Raw genomic sequence first — 21583 nt, 5'->3', positions numbered from 1 at the left:
GCTGCTGTCTACCTTGTTTTTCCAGTACTATGGTGTACCCCTTAGCTCTGGCCACATGCATTCCAGATACCAAAGGGTATGATGGCACCACCTGAGTTTGTACTAGCATAGAGCAATCAGATGTCTTGTCATGATCATTTTACCATAGGAACAGATGTCCTGACCCTGCCAACTTTTCTACCTACTTAAGCCAAAGTTTACTCTATCCTATAATACTTCAGCATTAGAGAAGAGGATTATAGTAGTAGCTAATGTAAGGGTATATAACTGCTATTGTACAAAACATTCTTAATAACCACTACTTGTTATCTTAGAAACAAAGTCATAATTTCCTTGTTTAGCATGGTACGGCTGCAATACAGTCACTTTGTTATATATTCAGTGGTACCCATTCTGCTGAGAGTAAGTTAACTTTTTCTTAACAGCCACAAAACACCGTGTAAGGTTGACTGGTGCCCCTGCACAGTCTACTGAAAGGGTTGCGAATTTTGACTGGATGTATTCCTGGAGCCTTCTGGCCAGTGCTGGGGATGGTATAGGTGTATATATAATAGGTTGGTCCATGCACGCTTCTATCTTTGGTGTGCACTTAGTGAGCTCAGCAAAAACAGCCAGCATAATCACAACCACTATACAGGGGAATAAGGCCCCATATATGACTTTTTTTGGCTGTGGCCTGTTCAAGAATTTTTTTTTAAAAGAGCTGGCAAAGTGTACTCTGCCCTCTCCTGTGGCTTTGCTCAGTTTCTGAAGCCCTCAAAACTTTGGTCTGAGACTCTGCATGGAAAATTTTTAGGCCAAATACATTCACCATGCTAAATATTTTTGATGAGTTTAACTTGATTAATCATTTCTAGTGTGGGAGTGCCTAGGGGACTCCACCAGGTTGGAGCCCTATTTTACTAGTGAATGGCAGCAGTTCCTTCTGCCAAAGAGCTTGCTGTCTAAAAGTAAGTGGATGAAACAAACAAGCGGGTTTGGAGAGGAACCAATGAAAACCATAGGAAGTTTTAGAGAAGGTGGGTGCACACTTTGTAGCCAATCAGCAGCAACAATCCCCCCCCCAAATTTAGCCTAACTGACTATCCAGGGTAAGTCTGAAGGAATTCTGATTCCAACCACAGATATCTCAGAGTCTAGCAGAAGAGGAGTCTACCTTTATAACAGTTCCTAACAATAATTGGGAAAGAAGGAAAAAAATACCCCTAGCTTCCTAAAGATGTATTGCTGTGATAAATACACTGAATTAGAAGAACGAACTTAACTCCAGCCTGAAAGCCTACAGCAGTGTGACCCTGTCTTCTACTTACTGTTGCACTGCAAATCGTGTGACTCTCTCTTACAGTCCTAGACCCTAGAGTCATGAGAATACACCAGAATCTGATTTCAAGCACTCATAGTTGGAGGGGAAGGCTTGAACATGTGAATCCTAAAGTTGAAAAATGAGGAAGTAAAATAATTAAATCCAAATGGATTTAAAGAATTTCATTTTTTTTTAAATCTGGTGGGTTATTTATTTTTTGCTCTTAATTTCTAGAATGCTTGGGGTAGACAATACCATAGGGATGTCTCAGTTGGCTACCACTCTTTGTTAATAGTTAGGAAAAGAGGCTGGGGAGATGTTTTTAAATATGCTGTTGAAAATCCACAAAATTTTTGGGTATAAAAATGCCATTCTAGAACTCTTGCACACTGTGCAGGTAGCAGGTACAGTCCTATTTGAAATGGCTATAATAAAGCATGAATTTAATTATCAGGTTTATATGTTTCTAACTATCAATAATGGGGGAAAAATAAACCCAATTTCAGATAGATATTATAAACTGTGTGGGTGGCCCAAACCATCTGTCTGCAACTTTTTTTTTTTTTTTGTATTTCCATTGTAACATCTTATTAGAACAAAACTATTACACGGGGCATCTTGCTAATAAAAACACACAAGGCAGACACACATTTTAAAAACTCATTTACACAAACTAGAACTTTTTTTTAAATAAAAATTAATGCTGCAATAGAAACTTGCAATTTGTCACAAAATTTTTTTTAATGTGTTACACAAAAAGCAAATTAAATCACATTAAAGAGGCATTTGAGATGTGTTCAGAATCAACTTGTCACATGGGAGAATTTTAAGTGTAAGAAATTAAAAACACAACAAAAAAAACAACCTGTAAAAACCACTTTGATACAGGATTTTCCTGACAAGCTTTTAGCAAAGCCTAGGATACAGGATGGCTAAAGTTGATTTGAAGCTTTGCAGTATGATGAAATTAAAGAGGCCTATTTTAAAAGCAGGCTAAATTCCTCTCTCCCCTACCCCACATTCATGTTCATACTTGATAGGCTTGTGCTCATCTCAGTCTGGGGAACCAGGCTGCAGATTAGACGAAGTTTTCTTTTGCTGCCACCAATGGCTGGCTGGCAGACAATACTATAATAACCTTACTGTTCCTTCTCTTAAAATGATGCAACAAATCATGCTGCATCTAATCCAAGAGATGATTGTGGTTTCTTGGAGATTAAGCAATTAACATTCAAGGGTCTGAATTATGCCCTGAAGTTCAGTAACACAGGACAATTTGGCCCAGTCTGAAGCACATACTCATCCAGTGAGATGGTATGGAGGCAAACAGGTACAGTTTGTGTTTTAATACTGAAATTGGTTCCCAGCATCAAAAGTCTTATCAAACAGCAAGTAACAGAACATGTTTTTCAACTGTAGCGTTTCCTGCTCTGGGACAGTAACTGTGATCAACTTAGTTTGCATCTGAATAATTGGGTTCCTCTTTAGGAGAGGAAATTCAAAGACAGACTGCAGAAGTGAAAAAGGAATAGAGGCTCCAGTATAACAACAAATGATTCTGTTTGACTCCTTAAGCAGCTCAGGTCATGTTTGTATGCTTCTCAGTAAAGGGCATAGTATAATTTGGTGGACAGCTGGTGGACAGGCTATTGCTGGCAACAGAAATCCTTGCACAGTCCTAGACCCATCTGTCTGCTGTGTCACTGAGAGGGGTTACATCATCTGTGGAAACATGCATACTAAAAACACATTCAGTCCTTTAAATAAATAAATAAATCAAAGAAATTAACAACTGGACCAGAGGTGTGGAGAGAAAAATACCATAAAGCAAGAACTGTTTGGTTACATTATAGAAATTGGAACATTAAGAAATGATGGTGTGTGCAATTTCTATGGAGTATAAAAATGCTTAATGGTAAAAATACCAATACATTTGGAAGAATGACCACAGTATCACATGGGTGAGGCCGTTTTCAAGAGGTTACAAAGCCATGTGTCTCAAGCTGGCTGTGGAAAGGAAGCATAGAAAAAACTATGGGGCTAAGTCTCACCAGGTAGGATGCAGCTGGCCACAAGGGGCTACAGTCTAACACTGAAGTTCCTCCTCGTCGTTCTCAGGAAGCGGAGTGCCTGTGATAGAGCCCCGAGTGCTGGCGTGGGCAGTAGAACTGAGAACTTCTTCAAAACTCCCCCCACTGTGGCTTGTCCCTCCAACCTTTGTCTGAAATATGGCAAATAAGTGAAGAAAACAGTGATTTTTTTCTCATTCCATTCTGCTTATTTCCCCTCCCCCTCACATACTCAATGTTTTGTTTTAAAAGGAATTTGACTTACTTTTCTATGGAGATAGAGGAAGTGTACGTTCTCATACCTTGCAGAGTAGGTAGCACTTGAAAGCATACAATGGGCTTGTGTTCAGAGCTTTTGATACTTTTGTCTTTTTAAAAACAACAACATTTTAAATATCAAGGCTGAGCTTTTCAAAGCTGCCTCTGGTATTTGGAAATTAAGTGCTCCTTACATAAATGGGAACTGAGCATCCAAATTATTTAGGGGCTTTGAAAATTTCAGCCTTAGTATAGGGGTGTATGTTGTTGTTTTAATGAGTATGTTTTGTTTATTGTATTTCTCAGTAGGACTAGATTCTTTCTCCCTTTAATATGTTGAGTTGCAGCTCACTGTGTTATTAAAGCAACGGCTCTCTCTGCAAAATAAGGTACCATTCAATGTAGGTAACGGTGGCAGAATTGGGCAGTAGTGAGCAGATGTTACCCATTGAAGTCAACAGAATCAATTTGATAACTGGAGAAAACAAAGCGGTGTTAAGGGCCTTTAAAACAATCAGATCCAAGTTTGTTTAAATTTACTTTCTGAATAAATTCTGAAGTAAGTCCCATGAATGAGGCACCTGAGGGAAATGCACAGCATCAACCTGTCTCCAGAGACATGGATTATGGAGAAACAGTTGAGTGTAAGAACTAAAAATAAGTAACTAACTATGTATAAAACTGCTTTGAAGCAGCATTTTCCTGACAAGATTTTAGCAAAGGCTAGGATGTTCAATCTGTAAATAAAGCTTTGGCAAACCCTAGCACATTTGTCCCCTCATCTCATCCAAGCATTTGCTTTCTTTAACCACTCCTCCGCTGGACAAACAGCAGATTTAGACTTAATTAAACTAGTAATTGCTGCCTTGAATTAACATGAGAGTGTCCCTTAGTTCTGAGTTGTGGCCTTGGCAGCACTTCTGCAAGTGGATTCAGGTCTGTGGATAGAGCGGGATATTTTTACCCCTTTCTACAGCTGAAATAGCATTTCCAGACTCTCAGCCACGTGAATGCTTAGGAAGATGATTATAATTAAATGTACTCTGTGTCCTTTGTCTCCAAAGGGTTAATCCCATGTAATCCTTTGTTTCATTTGCTGATACATGATGAAGAGCAGGATCAGCTTGTCTAGTTTGAGAGAGCTATAAAATAAGGTACATGATTGTAAGTACCTTGCCCAGAGCAATACAGGCCACAGCTGGAAAATCTCTATGAATTCTAGGAGCATTTACAAAACATTCCCTCTTTATTGATATTTGCAAATGGTAATAGATGATGTTTTAAGAAAAAAAACAACAACATTGGCTGACCATAGATATGGAGACATGTTATGAACAGGCACCAGTTGCTCCATGATTAAGACTGCAACTGAGTTTCCATTATAAGCCTTATTTTGGACCCATTTCTGAAAGCCACAAGACACGTTGGCCTGAGATCTAGGACTGATGTAGAAGTTTTCTGCAAAATTTAAAGCAACTCAGACAATGGGGCACCTGAATTTGGACACCCTAAAAACGCAGCTGTTAAATCCAGTTACAGTTCTTTTCTTTTTTTGGCCAATAGCTAAAAAACAGAAATAAGGTGACAGATAAAAGCCGCTTTACTGGATTCCCCTAGCTGAGATCCAGTGTGTAGTTCATAGAACCATAGGTTTAGAAAGGACCACAAGTGTCATCTAGTCTAACCCCCTGCCAAGATGCAGGATTTGGTGCGTCTAAACCATCCAACACAGATGGCTATCCCGCCTCCTTTTGAAAACATCCAGTGAAGGAGATTCCCTGACTTTCCTAGGCAGTTTGTTCCATTGTCCTGCTGTTCTTAGAGCTAGGAAGTTTTTCCCTGAGATTTACTCTAAATCTGCTGTGCTGTAATTTGAACCCATTGCCTCTTGTCCTGCCCACTGTGGCAAGAGAACAATTTCTCTCTCTTTTTTCTTTTAAATGACAGCCTTACAAGTATTTGATGACCACTGTCATATCCCCCCTTAATCTCCTCTTTTCCAAACTAAACATACTCATTTCCTTCAGCCTCTGCTCCTATGGCCTGCATTTCCCATCCCTTTGATCATCTTTGTGGCTCACCTCTGGATCCTTTCCAGTTTCTCTACATCCTTTTTACACATTGGTGACCAAAACTGGACACAGTGCTCCAGCAGAGGCCTAACCAGCGCGGCATAGAGCGGTTCTGTCACTTCCTGTGGTTTGCACGCTATGCCTCGGTTAATGCAACCGAAAACTTCATTTGCTTTTTTTGCAACAGCATCGCATTGTTGAGGTTGTGATCCCCCACAACTCCCAGATTTTGCTGAGCAGTGCTGCTGCCAAGCCAATTATCCCCCATTCTGTATTTGCACATTTAATTTTTCTTCATTAAGTATAGCACTTTACATTTGTGTCTGTTCAGTTTCATTTTGTTGTCTATAGCTCACATCTCCAATTTATCAAGATCTCTTTGAATTTTAACTCTATCCTCCAAAGTGTTAGCAACTCCAATCTCACCCCACCACTGTGTGTCATCTGTAAATTGTGGTTGATTTTCAAAGGAACTCCAGGGAGTTAGATGCCCAGCCCCTATTGATTTTCACTGAGAGTTGGGCAATAACTCTCAGGCCCCTTTGTCCAGCCTAATGTCTAATTTCAAGGTTATTAACATTTGATTTAGTGAGATCACCAAGGAACATCAGCTCTGGCAATCTTACAACAGGACATCATCAGACTGCTGGAGACCTGTGTTTGCTTTTTAAAATACAATAAAATAAATGCCTCCATCCCCTTTCTTTGCAGGAAGGCTTATAAGGAAGTTCTCCCCTCTTCAAGACCTCATTAGGTCACTCTTCATGGGAGAATGACCTCTGCTCGCCTCCAGACCCACTCCCTGGAAAGTCTGCTGCTGTTGAAAGTACAGGAGCTCTGGCCCCTTGCAGGCCTTAGGTTACCTGAAGAGGTAGGGAGGCTAGAGACAGCAAGATGTATGGGAAGAGAGGCACCTGATACTGAGACAGTGGCCACAGCTATCACCACCATCAACCTCCCTGATCACCATGGTGCTGAAAAATCATGACTCGGTTTTTTCCTCTTGTTCCTTGGTGCTAAGGGAGAAAAACGATGCTGAGATACAGTGTATGTGAAAGTCGCAGTAGGTTTGCCATGAAGGCTTGGCATTGATTTCAGTGTTTCTCTGGATATAGGAGCTAACCCCAGAGTCCTGGGTAAGGGGTCAAGGACCTCAATTATGAGACTGAAGAGCTCCTAGATGGTGGTTTACTTGCACCCTCAGCACTCAATAACATGGGATGATTTAGCTAAGACCCTCTTTGCCTACTTGTTCCAAACTCAGCAGAACGAGACTAGGATCTCAGGGTCCGTTCCGCAGGCAGATCAGTGTCAGAGGCTGATGCCTTCAGAACTGCCTCTAAGAAGTGAACTGAGGTGACTTGCCTGCATTCATTTGGTGTAGTTGACACACTGGGCCCTGACTGGGGACTTGCCCCTTGCTGAAGCAGACCCTGAGTACATTTGACAGTGATGGAGCAGCAGGAGGTGCACAGCTTTCAAACAGTAGACTTGGCTTTGGCCATCTTAGGTAGGCCCTCAACATTGCAGGAATGGCTTAGTGAAGCCTTAACAAGGAGTATAAATACCGAACAGGACTAAAAAGCCTAACACTAGCTCTAGTAACTACCCTCACTATAAGCAAATACTTATGTACAAAACCCACTAACCTTTCTCGATGGATAAGGGGGACTGACATGAGAACAATGGAAACCCCAGAGAATCCTGCTATGGCCTTTGGGGGGTCATGGGGGCCCCTGTGATGGTTGCACCTCCTTACACAGGTGTGTATGCTGGGAGCAGTGCTTAATTTGTGCCAGGGCTGAGCCCTGGCACCTCTAGGCTTGCTGCATCAGTTATGAATGTAAAAAAATTACTTGAGCCCCTGCAATTAATTGCTTGAGCCTTTCATTATAAATTAAGCATGTGGTGGGGGAGGATAAAGATTAAGCAGGATGTGCACACAGCCCCGACTAGACAGCAATTCCAAGCTCATTCATGCATAATGTACAATTTTAAAAGGGTTTCTTTTGGGTGACTGTGGCAGTTGAGCATAGAGAGATAAGTGAAAGTGTGGTAGGAGGAGTGAAGGAGGTGGGAGGATATTTAAGGCACTGGCCTAGGAGCCTGGCGGTCCTGGTTCAGTTCCCAGTGCTGACTGTGTGCGTCTTAGCTTCCCACATGTGGAGTGAGGCTGGGACACTGGCACCCATACAACAAACATTTTCAGTTCTTCTCAAGACTGAAGGTTGATGAATATAGCTCTAGTCAGCACAAAGAAAGAATGCACTTTGTGATCCCACTGAATCTTTACACCATACTGAACCAAGCAGCATTTTTTATGCACACATCGTCATCAGAAGCATGAGACAGCTTGGAAGATGGCCTCTCTGCTCACCCTCCGCACGGTGCAAAGGCTAGCGCCTTTCAAATGTGCCTGGCTCTGCTCTGTTCGTGTGGTAGCACTAAAAGGTGCTATTGCCTCATGTCTGATCTCTCAACGGTTAATCATTGGGGTAGCTCAAGGTTGTCATAATTTACTTTTCCTTCAGTACAGACTTTTACACAGTTTTGAGGCAATCCAGAGAAAAGACTGATGTTAGCTGGGAAGTTAGTACTTGACATTCAAAACTCTGGGCCAGATCCAACGCCGGTGTAAATCGGCATAGATCCATCCATCAGTTCACCCCATTTAAGCACCCGACCTTCCCTGTTTCAATGGGGGCATTGGTTGAGATGGTTTATTTAAGCGGACAGACAATTAGTTTATTACTTGGCATTCCAGAAGCAAAGAAAGAATATTTCTCTGCATATTGCCTTCATTTTCTTTCCTTACACTACAGCTCCATGAAATCCTTCATGGAAGGATGAAATCCAATCTGCCTTTGGCACAAGTGACAGTGATCACTAAGCTGTCACTTTAACAAGCACAGCTCCTAATCATTACCTTCAGGCTTGTGATAGTGGTCTCAACCTTCTCCTCAAATGATTTGAAAGTTGGAGAATTCCTAGGAGGAAAAACATGATAAAAAGAAAATTGTCAGTTCTGAACCTGTGTACAGTAATGGCATGGTTTATTTTCCCAATTTCTGCTAGACAATGATCCCAGCACAGAGTGAAGACTGGTTATCAGTGTGCAACCACACATCAGTAGTGCACTACTAGCAGATGCTTGTGCTGCTGTCATTCAAATCCAATTGCACTAATCTGATGAGAATTTTTTTAAGCTACAAATTTGCAAGAGCAGAATCTGTGTAATAATTTAAACTGAATATTTACTATTCTATGACAGCTGTTCTATGCTGTGATACATTTATAGTATCCTCCTAAGATCCAAGGGACTGTTGGCCTTAATTCTGCATTTCCTTGATTTTAGCCATTTGTTTTGCCCCCCTGAAATAAACTTGTCTGTGAATAGTAGGAAATTCAATGAAAATGACTTTTTAAAATCATTGTAATTTAGTGCCTGATCCTTCAAAGTGCTGAGCGCCTTCAATTCCCATTGCTTTCAAATGGAAACTGGAGATCTCAGCCTTTCGCAAGATCAGGCCCTTGGGGCTAGAGAGACACAGAAGCTGAGGCATGGAAGCACTGAACATTGCCACACCTAACTTTTAAGCATCTAGAAAATCACTGGGATTCACAAATCTTGGGTTAGGTTCCTTGGCTTCCAATACAATGAATGGGGACAGACAGGCACCTCATGGGGTTCACAAAAGCCAGCATGCTAGGGAGCTCCTTGCCTAAGCTAATCAATGGGAGATGCCAAACCGAGGTGTGTGCTAAACCCTGCCCCCTCTAGGAAAGGGGCACCTAAGTTCCAGCTGCAGAAAGGTGCCTCCTTCTGCTTGTGATTCACAGCGGCAACTGTCTTTTGGTGTTTGGCGCTTGTGCCATTTTGGCAATAAGCTGGAGGGAAGAGAGAAGGAGAACCTCCTTCATAACTTTTGTTTAAGTTCGTTTGTGGGGGCTCAGTCCAGTAGATGAGCGCTGAGCCTGCTCACTAGATCAGGGCCTGCAGGCGCGTTAGCAGAAGAATGCCTATTTCCCCTTGGTCCGTGCATCACTGGTAGGGTGTCGGGACACCTGGCATGCGGCTGCAGCATGCGTGCACGCACACAGACAGAAACACCGGCACCTATGGAACTTTTAACAAACATGTAGGTGCTGACCAGTTTTAGACACTTGCATTGGTTGGAAGCAGCTGAGCAGGGGGTTTCTGAATCCCAATGGGGCCTGATTCTGGGATTTAGGCACCTAAAGTGCCTAAGTGGCAGTAAGCCCTTAGTGTGCATCTATCTGCACCCAGTTCGGCCCCTAACAAAATCAACTGATGTTCTGTCTCTGACTCCAAAGAGGGTAGAAATGAGCCCTTTGTCGGAGTGAGAGTCATGGGTGTGAAAATACCTTAGAAGAAATAAAATGTACATGAGGAGTCTGATTTTTTAGTCAGTACAAGTGACAGTCCTCTTGCCAGCCAGCCTATTTTATTCAAAAACTGAACACAGCTTTTTTATTTTTTAAATGCTTTTGATTTTTAATATTGCCAGCGGAAAAGAAAAATGTATTGATCACAATCACGCTGTGGGCATAAGAGATGTGATAAGCATATGCTCTGTCTTAGGGTGAGACCATGGATCACAGTCACCCAAGCAGAGGGATTAAGGTGCTCCCTCGATCTCCTAGTTGGACTACTCCCATCATGGTTGCAGCAACATCCCTGGGGCTACTACTCCCTATCCATGCAGATAGGTGGCGTATAGGCAAGCAGGCCTAGAGAGTGGGAAGAAACACGTTGACCTTCACAGCTGAGCCAGGAGATGTAATCCTGGAGAAGTAAGAGGATGGCACAGTTAGTGCCCTCATTGTCTGCTCCTAACTCTACAACTTAGCCACTCATTTACAGTGTTCTGATTTATTAATCATGACCACTGTCTAACAGACTCCTCTGGCATCACTACTTTCCTTTGGGTACATATTGCCCTTCTTCATTTACTGTAACAAGTGAAGAGGAGACATGGTCTATTGATCCCTGTAAGTCCAAACAATACTGAAGCAGATATCTGATCAGGTATTTAGTCCTTAAGGTTTATTTTTTCATTTCTATTTACTGAAATTTGTCTAATAAAGATACTTAGAAAGAAAAGGGCCAGATACTGCTCCCATTGACATGATAGCACAGTTCCTAGATGCAGTGAAAATATTTAAATTTCACATTCGATAATATGGATCTATAAACATCCACTTCTTCAAATTCTTCTCAGCTCCCTCTCATTTGTCTAACGGCCTGTACAGTACTTGAATAGTTAATAAATTAAAAGCCACCAAAGGGCCTAGTCTTGCAGCCCTTACTCAGATGAGTAATCCCATTGATTTAAACTAGCCTACTTATGCAAGTAAAAGCTGAAAGGTCAGGACCAAGAAAAGCAAATCCCCAAATAAAGTATATATGGTTTTACTTCAGCTTAGTGTATACAAATAATGTTGGCACATTATTACCTCATAGCAGGCATACTTATGGAATGGCGAATAGAGTAACTGCCATGTGAAAGCAAGGGAGAGGAAAGAGAAAAGACAGCACTATAAGCAACAGTTTGCAACATGATCAGCACACAGTCTACACGGCAATTTATTTATTTATTAATTCAGAGCGCTGGTACTCAGCTCCTGCTGCAAAGAGCTCTCCTCCTCACTTTGATCACAGAACATCTGTGTACTACCACCTCTGCACCTGATCAAGAGGCTGAATAGGGCTCAGAAGAACTGCACAGAGTATCTCCTGCTAACAATCCAATAATGGAATCAAACCTTTTCAGTTCACAAAAGCAAGGCATGTGCAGTCTAATATCACGCAGAGGGGTATGAAAGTGCCTTTCTAGTCCCTGTGAAGAGCAAACCCTGTAAAGAACTCTGTAGGTGGTGAATAAATGAAATTCTAGGATTTAAGAGTGAACATAAAACTTTCTCTTATCTGAAATTAAGAATGGCTCCCAACTACATTTAAATATGCAGGCTAGGAGTACTTCATATACTGGAGGAGTATGTACTATACCAAAAATCCATTTATTGCTAGTTTCACTATTGATTGACAGCCAAATCCTGGTCTTACTGAAGACAATGGGTGCTTTGCCTTAAGTGGCACCAGGATTTGATCCTTATAAACCAAAGTGATTATAACAATTAAAACACAAAAACAGTCACATAAATTGTACATTATAATGTGCCTTATAAATTGGACATGCACTTACGTAGTCTATCTATGAAATTGCTGTAAGTGGAGGGGGAGAAATCACACACACACACACGGACATAAAATAAAAAATTAGACATGGAAAGATCTATTTGGTCATATGAACCCATCTTCCTGCCAATGCAGGTATGTTCTCTATTGTATATTTTCTAGTTAAGACAAGATCGTTTAAAAACCCTAACATACTGTAATACACCAATAACCATTCAGGAATAAATGCAAAACAAGGTTTTAATATTCAACTGTTTCACACTGCTTTTAACCTTAAAAAGTACAAACCCTACAGCCCAAGCATTCCACAAATGCAATGGATCACATACACTTTTCCTGAACCCCCTACTAATGCCTGCAACAATTAACAATCCAGGTTAAATGAAACAAGCATATTTTCCATGTTGTTCTTGTGCCACGTAGCTCCAGTTTTCTGCTCCTTTCCTATCCGAATAATTTAGAGCAGGCTGCTCATCAACTATCAGACATGTACCAAATGTAAGCGGTAAACAAAAAGATTATTTAATCCAAAACTACATTAAAACAGGATTCATTGGGAGGGGCCATGTGATGGATGCCATGAGTATGGAGAAAATTTGCTGAGTTCCTCATACCAATGCAATTTTATTTTCTTTAAAGAAAAATAAGGAGAGTGTATTCTTGCCACTCCAAATTATTGAATTTATAGGATGAGAGAAGCTCTGGCCTAGAATGGTGACTGTTGCGGCTATTAACGTTACATGAGACACCAAAGAACTCTAGTGAGTTTATTAAGAAGGGGCCTGTACAGCTGTGGGAGCTTCAACCCGTTAGGTGCTGAGCAGAGTTCGGTGGAGAATGGTAATTCTGTTTCATAAAGGGTTTCAATATTTGGTTCCAGTCTGATTCAGAAACACTCCCCCTGCCCCCAAATTTTGATATTTGCTGTGAAAGGGAACCCAACTCTACTGGAAGCCCTTTGAACATTTTGAACTTAAACACAATTTTGTGTGTTTTGCAGGCTCAGCACCTGCTTATTTTTATTAGTTAGGGCCATGTTCTACCCTTGAATGTGTCTTCAGGACTCATGTGGAAGGCAACAGGAGTTTCTCAGTATATCTTAGGACAGGACTTGGGAATTATTGTTTCACTTAAAAGGTGGTAATTAATCAGTGATATGATAGTTACAAAACTCTGCTGTCCAAACACAATTTGTACTGAGCTTTTGCCGTTTATACGCCAACCTCTACAAATAACAAGGGACAGCTGAGATAACAGAACTGTATGTAAATGGATTTGCCTGAGAGAAACAATGTTTTGAACTCCATTATGTGAATTTTGAATCAAATCCAGGGGTCTCAAACACGCGGTCTGCCAAGCTCCCCTCACCCCCCAGAGTTATTTCCTGCGGCCCGCCAAGCTCCCCTCCCCCCACAGCACGCCATGTCCCTGCTCCTCCACCTACCTCCCAGCACTTGCCCGCCGCCAAACAGCTGTTTGGCACGGCTTAGGACTTTCCAGGAGGGATAGGGAGGAGTGGGAACACAATGCGCTCAGGGGAGGAGGTGGAGAAGAAGCGGGGTCAGGGCGGGGATTTGGGGAACGGGTTGGAATAGGAGCAGGGAGGGGTGGGAAGAGGCAGGGCCTCATGGAACGTGTCAGCGATGTGGCCCTCGGGCCAATGTACTAGTCTTCATGTGGCCCTCATGGTGATTTGAGTTTGAGATCCCTGGCTAATCTATCCAAGAATGTGTAAACAACATTCTGAATCCAATCTGAAGGTCTTTTCACATACTCCAGTCATAACCCCACTAGGTTGATCACACTATAAAAATCAAGATGTTGTGGCTGATCTGGAACATGTTTTTATCTGGGATAATAATGTTAAAAGGAAAGAGGGCACAGTGTTAAACAAGCCATACCAAAGACAGCGGCAGTATTTATGAAGGGCAATACACATCTTACCCAGTCGAATGTGACCTAGGAGGACAGCATAAAGAAAGAAGAGCAAGAGTTAAGAGTTGGTATATTATGAAGCAAAACATAGGTAAAAAAAATCCAAACAATCTCCCATTAAAATGCCAAACAATCCTTGGGAGAAAAAGAAAGTCATATGCATCCATTTCTTGACACTTGGAGAATGTGGATCCGTTGAAAGTCCTTCAAATATACCTTCTTTAAATAAACTTCACCTATCTCTGTGTTATATAATCAAACAAATACTTGGCATGTACCAGAGTTGAGAGCATTAGTCCACTAAACCTTGTGCTGGCTCGGACTGTTTCATCTTCATTTTAAATCACTGTTTGAACAGACTTTCTTGGGTTCAATGAGACAGCACAGTACAACACACTTACAACCAACAAGACTGGGTTATAGGACATAATTTTTACTGAGAGGAAAAAAGAAATTTTAAAGGATAGTAAAATAATAATAATGAGCATTAATGTTAAGAAACTTGTGTTTTCAGAACTGCCAGCCAGAACAGTGCTTAGGAAAACAGGAATATATCTGCAGTCTCTAAATCCACGAAGCTGCCCTAAATACTGTTGGGAGCTGGTCTGGCATATAATTGGTCCCAGGACAGGGGAGCAACATATGCACAGGGCACAAGAGAGCCATATGGGGCATAGCTGAGAATCTAGGGCCATGTCTCCTCATTCATATTTATTCTCCTCCTACAACCCAGCCCTTTTTTACCATGCCCTCATAAGAGTAAGAAAACAGGTATGCAAGGGCCTTCATTCAGCATGGAGGGCTGTGATCAATGCTTAACTTTACCCTTGTCACCACACACAGGTTACCCTAGTGCTCCTTGTTGTGTGCTGCACAGGGACTTCTAGAATTAAAGCCTTTATATTTTCTCAAAGGAGGTGTTTGATTATCCACTTTCCAGATAGTCAAAGCAAAGAGCAACTAAGTGATCACCTTCCCAAACCCCTTGTATCCTTTAGGGACTCTCTCTCTCTCTCTCGTCCCTAGATGTATCATCCACTATCTGAAAGTTCTGGAAGATATCCAAATATCAGCTCTACCAACACACATTCACAGATATTCCAATTAACCCCTTAGCACCAAAGGGAAGAATTTCTGGGATTGAGTGCTAGGGTTTTAAAGACTTCAAGGAGATCCTGTCTTCTGAGACAGTCAAGATTTACATGACCTAGTTTTGTATCATAAAACAAACTCCACCAAGAGGTTAATATTAAAGAAACTATTATCCACAGAAAGTTTGCAGTATATATAATTGTCTCTCTCATTTGCACTTAGCTTAACCATACTGAAACACAGCTAGTAGACTGCATTTAAGCACTGCATTGGACTAAGGGTGATGCATAAATTACACCATTCCAGTCTCAGGAGGCATTGTGCTTCAGAGATACCCTTCTCCAGGCTTTACACTTACTTTGGAGTGGATGGGTACAAATATGTTGCTGGTCTGTATCAGCAGAAGACGAGAACACCCTCCCACCAATTCAGCCGATATGCTGAGCAACCACAGTTCCCACTGAAGTCAGTGAGAGTTTCAGCTGCTCAGTACCTCTGAAAATCAGGCCACTTATTTAAAAGCCTAAATATGGATGCAGGTGCCTCACTTTGAGCATCCATATGGGAAGATGTCAATTGTAGCTAGAGCTGCTGAAAAGTGAGGATTTTTCCCCTCAAAAAAAATTTTTTTTCCTTCCAAAAACCCCCTTTAAAAATTTTCCCTGTACGAAATTTAGAAAATATGGAAAACTGTTTCAGTTCCCACTTTCCTAAATTTTCTTATTGTTTCCCAACTTTTTTCAATTGGGAAACAGTAAGAAAAACGTGAGAACATGGGGACATTGCCACTATATGCATTTTGCACTTTGTTATAGTTTGTCAGCTGGAAATGGCTCGGAAGCACTAAGACAGTGGGGGAAATTGTGGAAAACACGGTTTTTGCTTTTAAAAGTAACATTATCAGCAATTTTACTCCTTTCCAACTGGCAAAATTTAGGGGACAGTAACAAAATAGTGGATTTCCCCCGAGTTTGACTGGTTTCTAACTGGCAAAAGTTGGAAAAAGGCAATTAAATTGGGGAAAACTTGTAGTTTTGAAACAAGAACAAAAAATACACAAATTAAAATAAATAAATAAATAAATAAATAAATATCCCCCCCAACATATTTCATTTATAAAATAAACTGGAAAATGAAAAATTTCCTTTTCAATGACACCCTATTTCTTATTAAAACCCTATCAACCAGAAATGGTTTTGATCAGCTGTACCTGTAGCTTTTAGTATATAAAGTTCACACATCTAAATGTAAAGTAGTATACGTCTTCTTTCCCCTCTTTACATTCCTGCCTGCCTTCATTTTTTTTTATTGCCATCTTTAATACTGTGACACTTTGAGTGAACTTTTTCCCTGTATTGTAAGGGACTATTCTTATTAGGTGTTGAACCTCCCATACACACAGTGATTATGATGTTTAAAGGCAGACTCAATAGAAACAGGTGTGTTTGAACGAAGATGAACATTCACCATTCTTTAAGGATTTAAAAAGTTGCACATTTTTTCCTTATTTCTGAAATGCCACTTTGTTCTAGGCATTTGTGCAACACCTAACATAAAGCGGCCCTAACTTAATCCTAAGGGAGAATTGTAATAATAATTTTTAAAACGCTAAAAAAAGAAAATTAATTCTGCCAAAACCAAAGGAAAAGAAACTGCTCCAGAAACGGCTATAATTCTTCCACACTGATGCAGGATGTAAGCTCACATATCAATTAGTTGGGATATTACATGCTATAATTAATGAATTTTCAACTGGAAAAGAGAAATACATGCCAGTTTCTTGTCAGTGGTCTTAAAAATCCAATGTATTACTCTAAATAATTCTGTACAACCAAAATAAACCCTGTGGTGAAACAGTCTGCTATATACTAACAACACAGACTTCTCAAATGATCTCTGTAGGCTTTATGATTAGGGACGTGGCTCAGTGCATGTTATTGGGCTACATGTCTTGTTTCACTTTATGCAAGATTTTAAAGGATGGACTCTACCATCCCATCAGTCCATACCCATGGCTAGTGTACAAATAAAGGGCTAGATTGCAATTTGGACTACATACCCCTGGCACAGCACAAAGGGGAAGTAAAAGCATGCCTATGCTCCTGAATATGGGCTAGCCATATTGTGGGTGTGGGTGTGCTGGGAGAAGCAGCATCTGCTACTCCTCCAGTTCACAGCAAAGGGGATTGGGATGGCATGGTCCTGGAGTGGTCGAACAACATGCTATCCCTTGCTATGGGCTTTTTCCTTATGGCACAATCTAGTGCTAAGTGACACAGGGGCTAGATGCTACAAAGAGTACACAGAGTTGGTCAGCAGCAGGAAACAGCCACACTATGCCTTACAACACTGAATGTACTGCATGTACAATACAGCAGTCACACAACAGAATCCAGTATTGCTAGAAATATAGGCAGAACAATTAAAGACTATGTCATTCACTGTCACACTGAATGAAGCCAGGACAGTTAAAGATAACACACATGACAAACCAACCACTGCTGAGCTCATGGATTTGGGTGTGTTATTGAACATGACTGCATGGGAGTTACTGGCATGTGACATTAATGTCACATATCCTGACCAAATGTATGGGCTCTGGAGTCTCTTGCTGACGGATTTAGTAAACAATCACTCTATAGCACTGGTTTAACTGCCAACACCAGGACCTGCCCACAGGATGCTTATAGTTGCAAGACACCTACCTACCATGTATCTATGCAGTAGGCACCATTAACACAGTCTGATCTCCTGCACGTTGGGGAGGTGGTGTCCATCACTTTTTCTATGTTATTCTATGGCTTCTCCACTCTTCTGTGGTTTAACAATTGGACTCCTGACCTTGTACTACCATACGGACACAGGCACTGACTTATATTTTTCCGGGTGGGAGCTCCACCGCTGCTCCGCCCCCACTCCACCTTTTCCTGCCTTTCCTTTTCCGGCCACATACTACACAATGCTGTCCTTCCCAGTGCTTTCTCTGAGAATTCAGCTTCTGAGGACAATAATGGAACATGACTTAGGGGAGAGTCTAGCACAGAACTTGCTCCACTTTACATGCTATTTGCACTACTTTTGATATGTGACTTTTTTTTATACATACCATCAGGGGTAATCATGGTGGAATATTCTTTTGGATTATCTACTGGGACCCTTCATCTTCAGGGGGAAAAAAAGAGGGGGTGGAGGCTTCTGACAATGCCTGCAAAATGATCAGTCCACACTAGGCTGAGGAAACCAATGGGAGGCATGTTCTGCTAATATGAGGCATTGTGAACAAATCAGAATGCTTTTACTGTCAGCCCTGGCTGTGGAGATAATTACTGGGTGAACACTGGCCATTTGTATCTGTAGTGCAGAAGGCCAGATTCACTCAGCCAGATTCACACATGGAGAACAGTGACTTGAGAGACAAGGAGGGAAGAATTTGTGAAAAGTCATACTGTGCTGAGACCTGACAAGATTCTTGCATTTTACTGTAGAATCTCCAGTACTCTAGACTCTATCCCTATGAGACTAACTTCAAACCCAGTGCAAAGCATAAGGACAGGGATTTTGACTGGGAGATGCTGAGTGGATGGAATCTTCCCTACCTGTGATCAGGTGCCAGTGCAGAGACTGGCACAGTCACGCTACACCACTGTTCCACGTTCTGGATTATAAACAGTGGCAAAGGGCTTGTCCATTATTCGGAGGTTGTGCCCAGACCCTGGCCATAAGCCTAACATGCCACAGCCCCAGTCACAGCAAAGCAGAGCTCAAGCCAGGGGGGAGATTCCCCTTACACAGCCTCTGGCCTCTCCTCTCTTCATGCTGAACAGCAGCAGTGGTTCTGGTGCTTGCTAAGCCTTGCTGTGCTGGGAGGGGGCTGAGAAGAGAGTATCAGGATTTATCAAGCTTTCAAATTTAACAAATAATTAGCAGAAAAACAAAAATAAAACCCCTTATTTGGCTGCAAAGAATTATGCACAAAACATTCACAGCAAAACCTGCCTGCATTTGAAATACTGTAAATTGGGTTAATGCTGCAATTTAACTACATTTGCTTTAGTCATGCATTGCTCAATTACCACAAAAATATTTGTGCGGCTCTTATTCTGTAATTGCATCTGTGAGGGTTTAAGGGTCTATGTGGATCCAATGGCAGGACTGGAGCCTTGAGCAGTTAAGCATGAAATCTGGTTGCACTAGTCTACCAGCAATTGAGAAAAATATACTGCAGACTTGATTTCCCCATTGTACAGTGATTCAATTTTTAAAAATAGATCTATTTTGGGGTTTTCAATAGTGCTACCTTTTACAACTGATATACAGTAATTGATTCAAAGTACAAGAGTATCTTCTACAGAACTCTTCCCCCTGTAAATATCTCAGTGCTGGTGAGCTGAGTTGCTATCAGATCTGCAAAATAAAATCAGAAGTGAATTTCTGTACCTCATATCTCCAAATTTCTTGCTGATGGCTGTTCCTACATTGCTGATAGCTGCTGTTGCCTTCTGTCCTGCATGGCTCAGAGTTTCGTGTGTTTTCTTATAACTAGAAATAAAAGCAAAATAGTGGTAAGTCAATCATATAAAAAGAGACAACAGATGCTCATCTGTGCTGCAATTCTTTTTCATTCTCCCTATTTCTAAACTTGAAAACCATTTCTACGAAGGGTTAAGAATGGAGATGGTTTGTCAGGTTAAGGTGTGCAATGCATGATTCTTACGCAGCTTTCCAAATGCAGGCTGGCCCTAATATGGCCATATTACTCTCCAGTGGAGTGAATCCCTCCCTGTCTCCCCTCAGAGACCATATCCTTTAAGTGGGTTGGTGCCATCCATTTAAAGGTGAAATGCAGTGATTCATTATACACCTTAAATTCTGGAATATATTTTAATATAATGAAGATCAAAACAGTTTATAGAAATATCAGACACTATTTCACTAAATCCATCATTGTAAAGTGAGGGGGAAATTGTCCCTCAGCAGCAGCTGATACAGTATTGTACAGATATACATCCCAGCAAAAGTCTGAAGATACAATGTAGGTTTCTAACCATCAGAGGAGTTCTGGAATAGCCTTCCAAGGGAAGCAGTGGGGGCAAAAGATCTATCTGGCTTTAAGATTAAACTCGATAAGTTTATGGAGGAGATGGTATGATGGGATAACATGATTTTGGCAATTAACTGATCTTTAACTATTCATGATAAATAGGCCCAATAGCCTGTGATGGGATGTTAGATGGGGTGGGATTTGAATTACTACAGAGAATTCTTTCTTGGGTATCTGGTTGGTGAATATTGCCAATATGCTCAGGGTTCAGCTGATCGCCATATTTGGGGTCGGGAAGGAATTTTCCTCCAGGGCAGATTGGAAGAGGCCCTGGGGGTTTTTCACCTTCCCCTGTAGTATGGGGCACGGGTCACTTGCTGGAGGATTCTCTGCTCCTTGAAGTCTTTAAACCATAATCTGAGGACTTCAATAGCCCAGACATAGGTGAGAGGTTTATTGCAGGAGTAGGTGGGTGAGATTCTGTGGCCTGCATTGCGCAGGAGGTCAGACTAGATGATCATAATGGTCCCGTCTGACCTTAATATCTATGAATATATGAGTCAAAACACATCTTCTGTTTGAGTGCATGGGAAAAGCAAGGAATCTCAAAAGCTGTTGTAAATTTTGCTACAACTTGACTTATAATTTATATTCCTGGACACATCATCATCATCAGAGCTGATCAAGTAACAAAAACAATTGAGTTGAAATTTTAGCACTTTTTCTTGCATTTTTGGTCTAAATACAAAGTTCCTATGAAAAATCAAATTTTGAAAAATGTCAACCAATATTAATTACTAATATTGCAATAGAAAACGTAAGGTGTGTCGGCACTACACTTACAGGAAGATACAGTCCCTAGCCACAAAGAGCTTGTACTTTGCCTTTATTAAGTATGTCATAGCCAGTAAAAATCGAGGTGATGACCAGCACATTTATTGTTATCTCTATACACACACACACACACACTCCATAAATGTGTAGTTTTATACACACACACACACTCTCTCTATATAAAAACTACCCTCCGTTGCTCCTATACACAGTCATTGTCTGTGCAATTTTTTTTTATTATCTGCAACTATTAATCGTGTAACCTGGTATTTAATCCTTACATCTTACTTTTTTAATTCAAGTGTTGCTTACTTAGGGCTTGATTCTGCTCCACTGAAGTAAATGGCAGTACATCATTGACGTCAATGGGAGTAGGCGCAAACACTTATCGCTTAGGAAAATTAGCTTAATTCTCTCAGTCCTACTCTATATCATTGGACTATCAAAATAACAGCTTCATATTTGACTTTTATATATTTATTTATTTATTTATTTATTTAAAACACACCCTAAAATGTTTTACTTATCTTTTCAATTAGGTAAAGTAAAGCCAATCTTTTGTGTTGCACTTTCTGTTATTCATTAGATACTGAAGGGAAAAAATGCTGGTAAGATGAAAAAAGGCTCCTGAAGTAATCTGGACAGCAGATGCATATTCAAAGCAGTTCTGAAATCTTTATTAAATCACTCATGTAATGTATGGCATGTGTGTTCAGACACAATCTTCTTAATTCACATACTGCTGATTTATAGGACATG

General features: G+C 41.0%; 1 protein-coding gene across 4 annotated transcripts in view; it reads right to left on the bottom strand.

Annotated features, from left to right (window-relative positions):
- Window positions 1-1996: 1996 nt before the first annotated feature.
- Window positions 1997-21583, bottom strand: part of TPD52L1 (TPD52 like 1) — an 81470-nt gene continuing 61883 nt past the window's right edge. The window contains exons 4-8 of one of the 4 annotated variants that reach the window (XM_043542866.1): window positions 19387-19488; window positions 13867-13881; window positions 11181-11219; window positions 8629-8689; window positions 1997-3524 (exon numbers count right to left, since the gene is read on the bottom strand). In XM_043542866.1, the coding sequence (XP_043398801.1) occupies window positions 3390-3524; window positions 8629-8689; window positions 11181-11219; window positions 13867-13881; window positions 19387-19488 (352 nt within the window). In that variant the 3' untranslated portion in view covers window positions 1997-3389. The remainder of the gene's footprint in view (window positions 3525-8628; window positions 8690-11180; window positions 11220-13866; window positions 13882-19386; window positions 19489-21583) is intronic. The other 3 variants (XM_043542865.1, XM_043542867.1, XM_037894724.2) reach the window with 3 other exon arrangements.

The sequence above is a fragment of the Chelonia mydas genome, chromosome 3, assembly GCF_015237465.2.
Source record: "Chelonia mydas isolate rCheMyd1 chromosome 3, rCheMyd1.pri.v2, whole genome shotgun sequence".
Lineage (NCBI taxonomy): Eukaryota > Metazoa > Chordata > Testudines > Cheloniidae > Chelonia > Chelonia mydas.
This window is presented reverse-complemented; position numbering and strand designations above follow the sequence as displayed.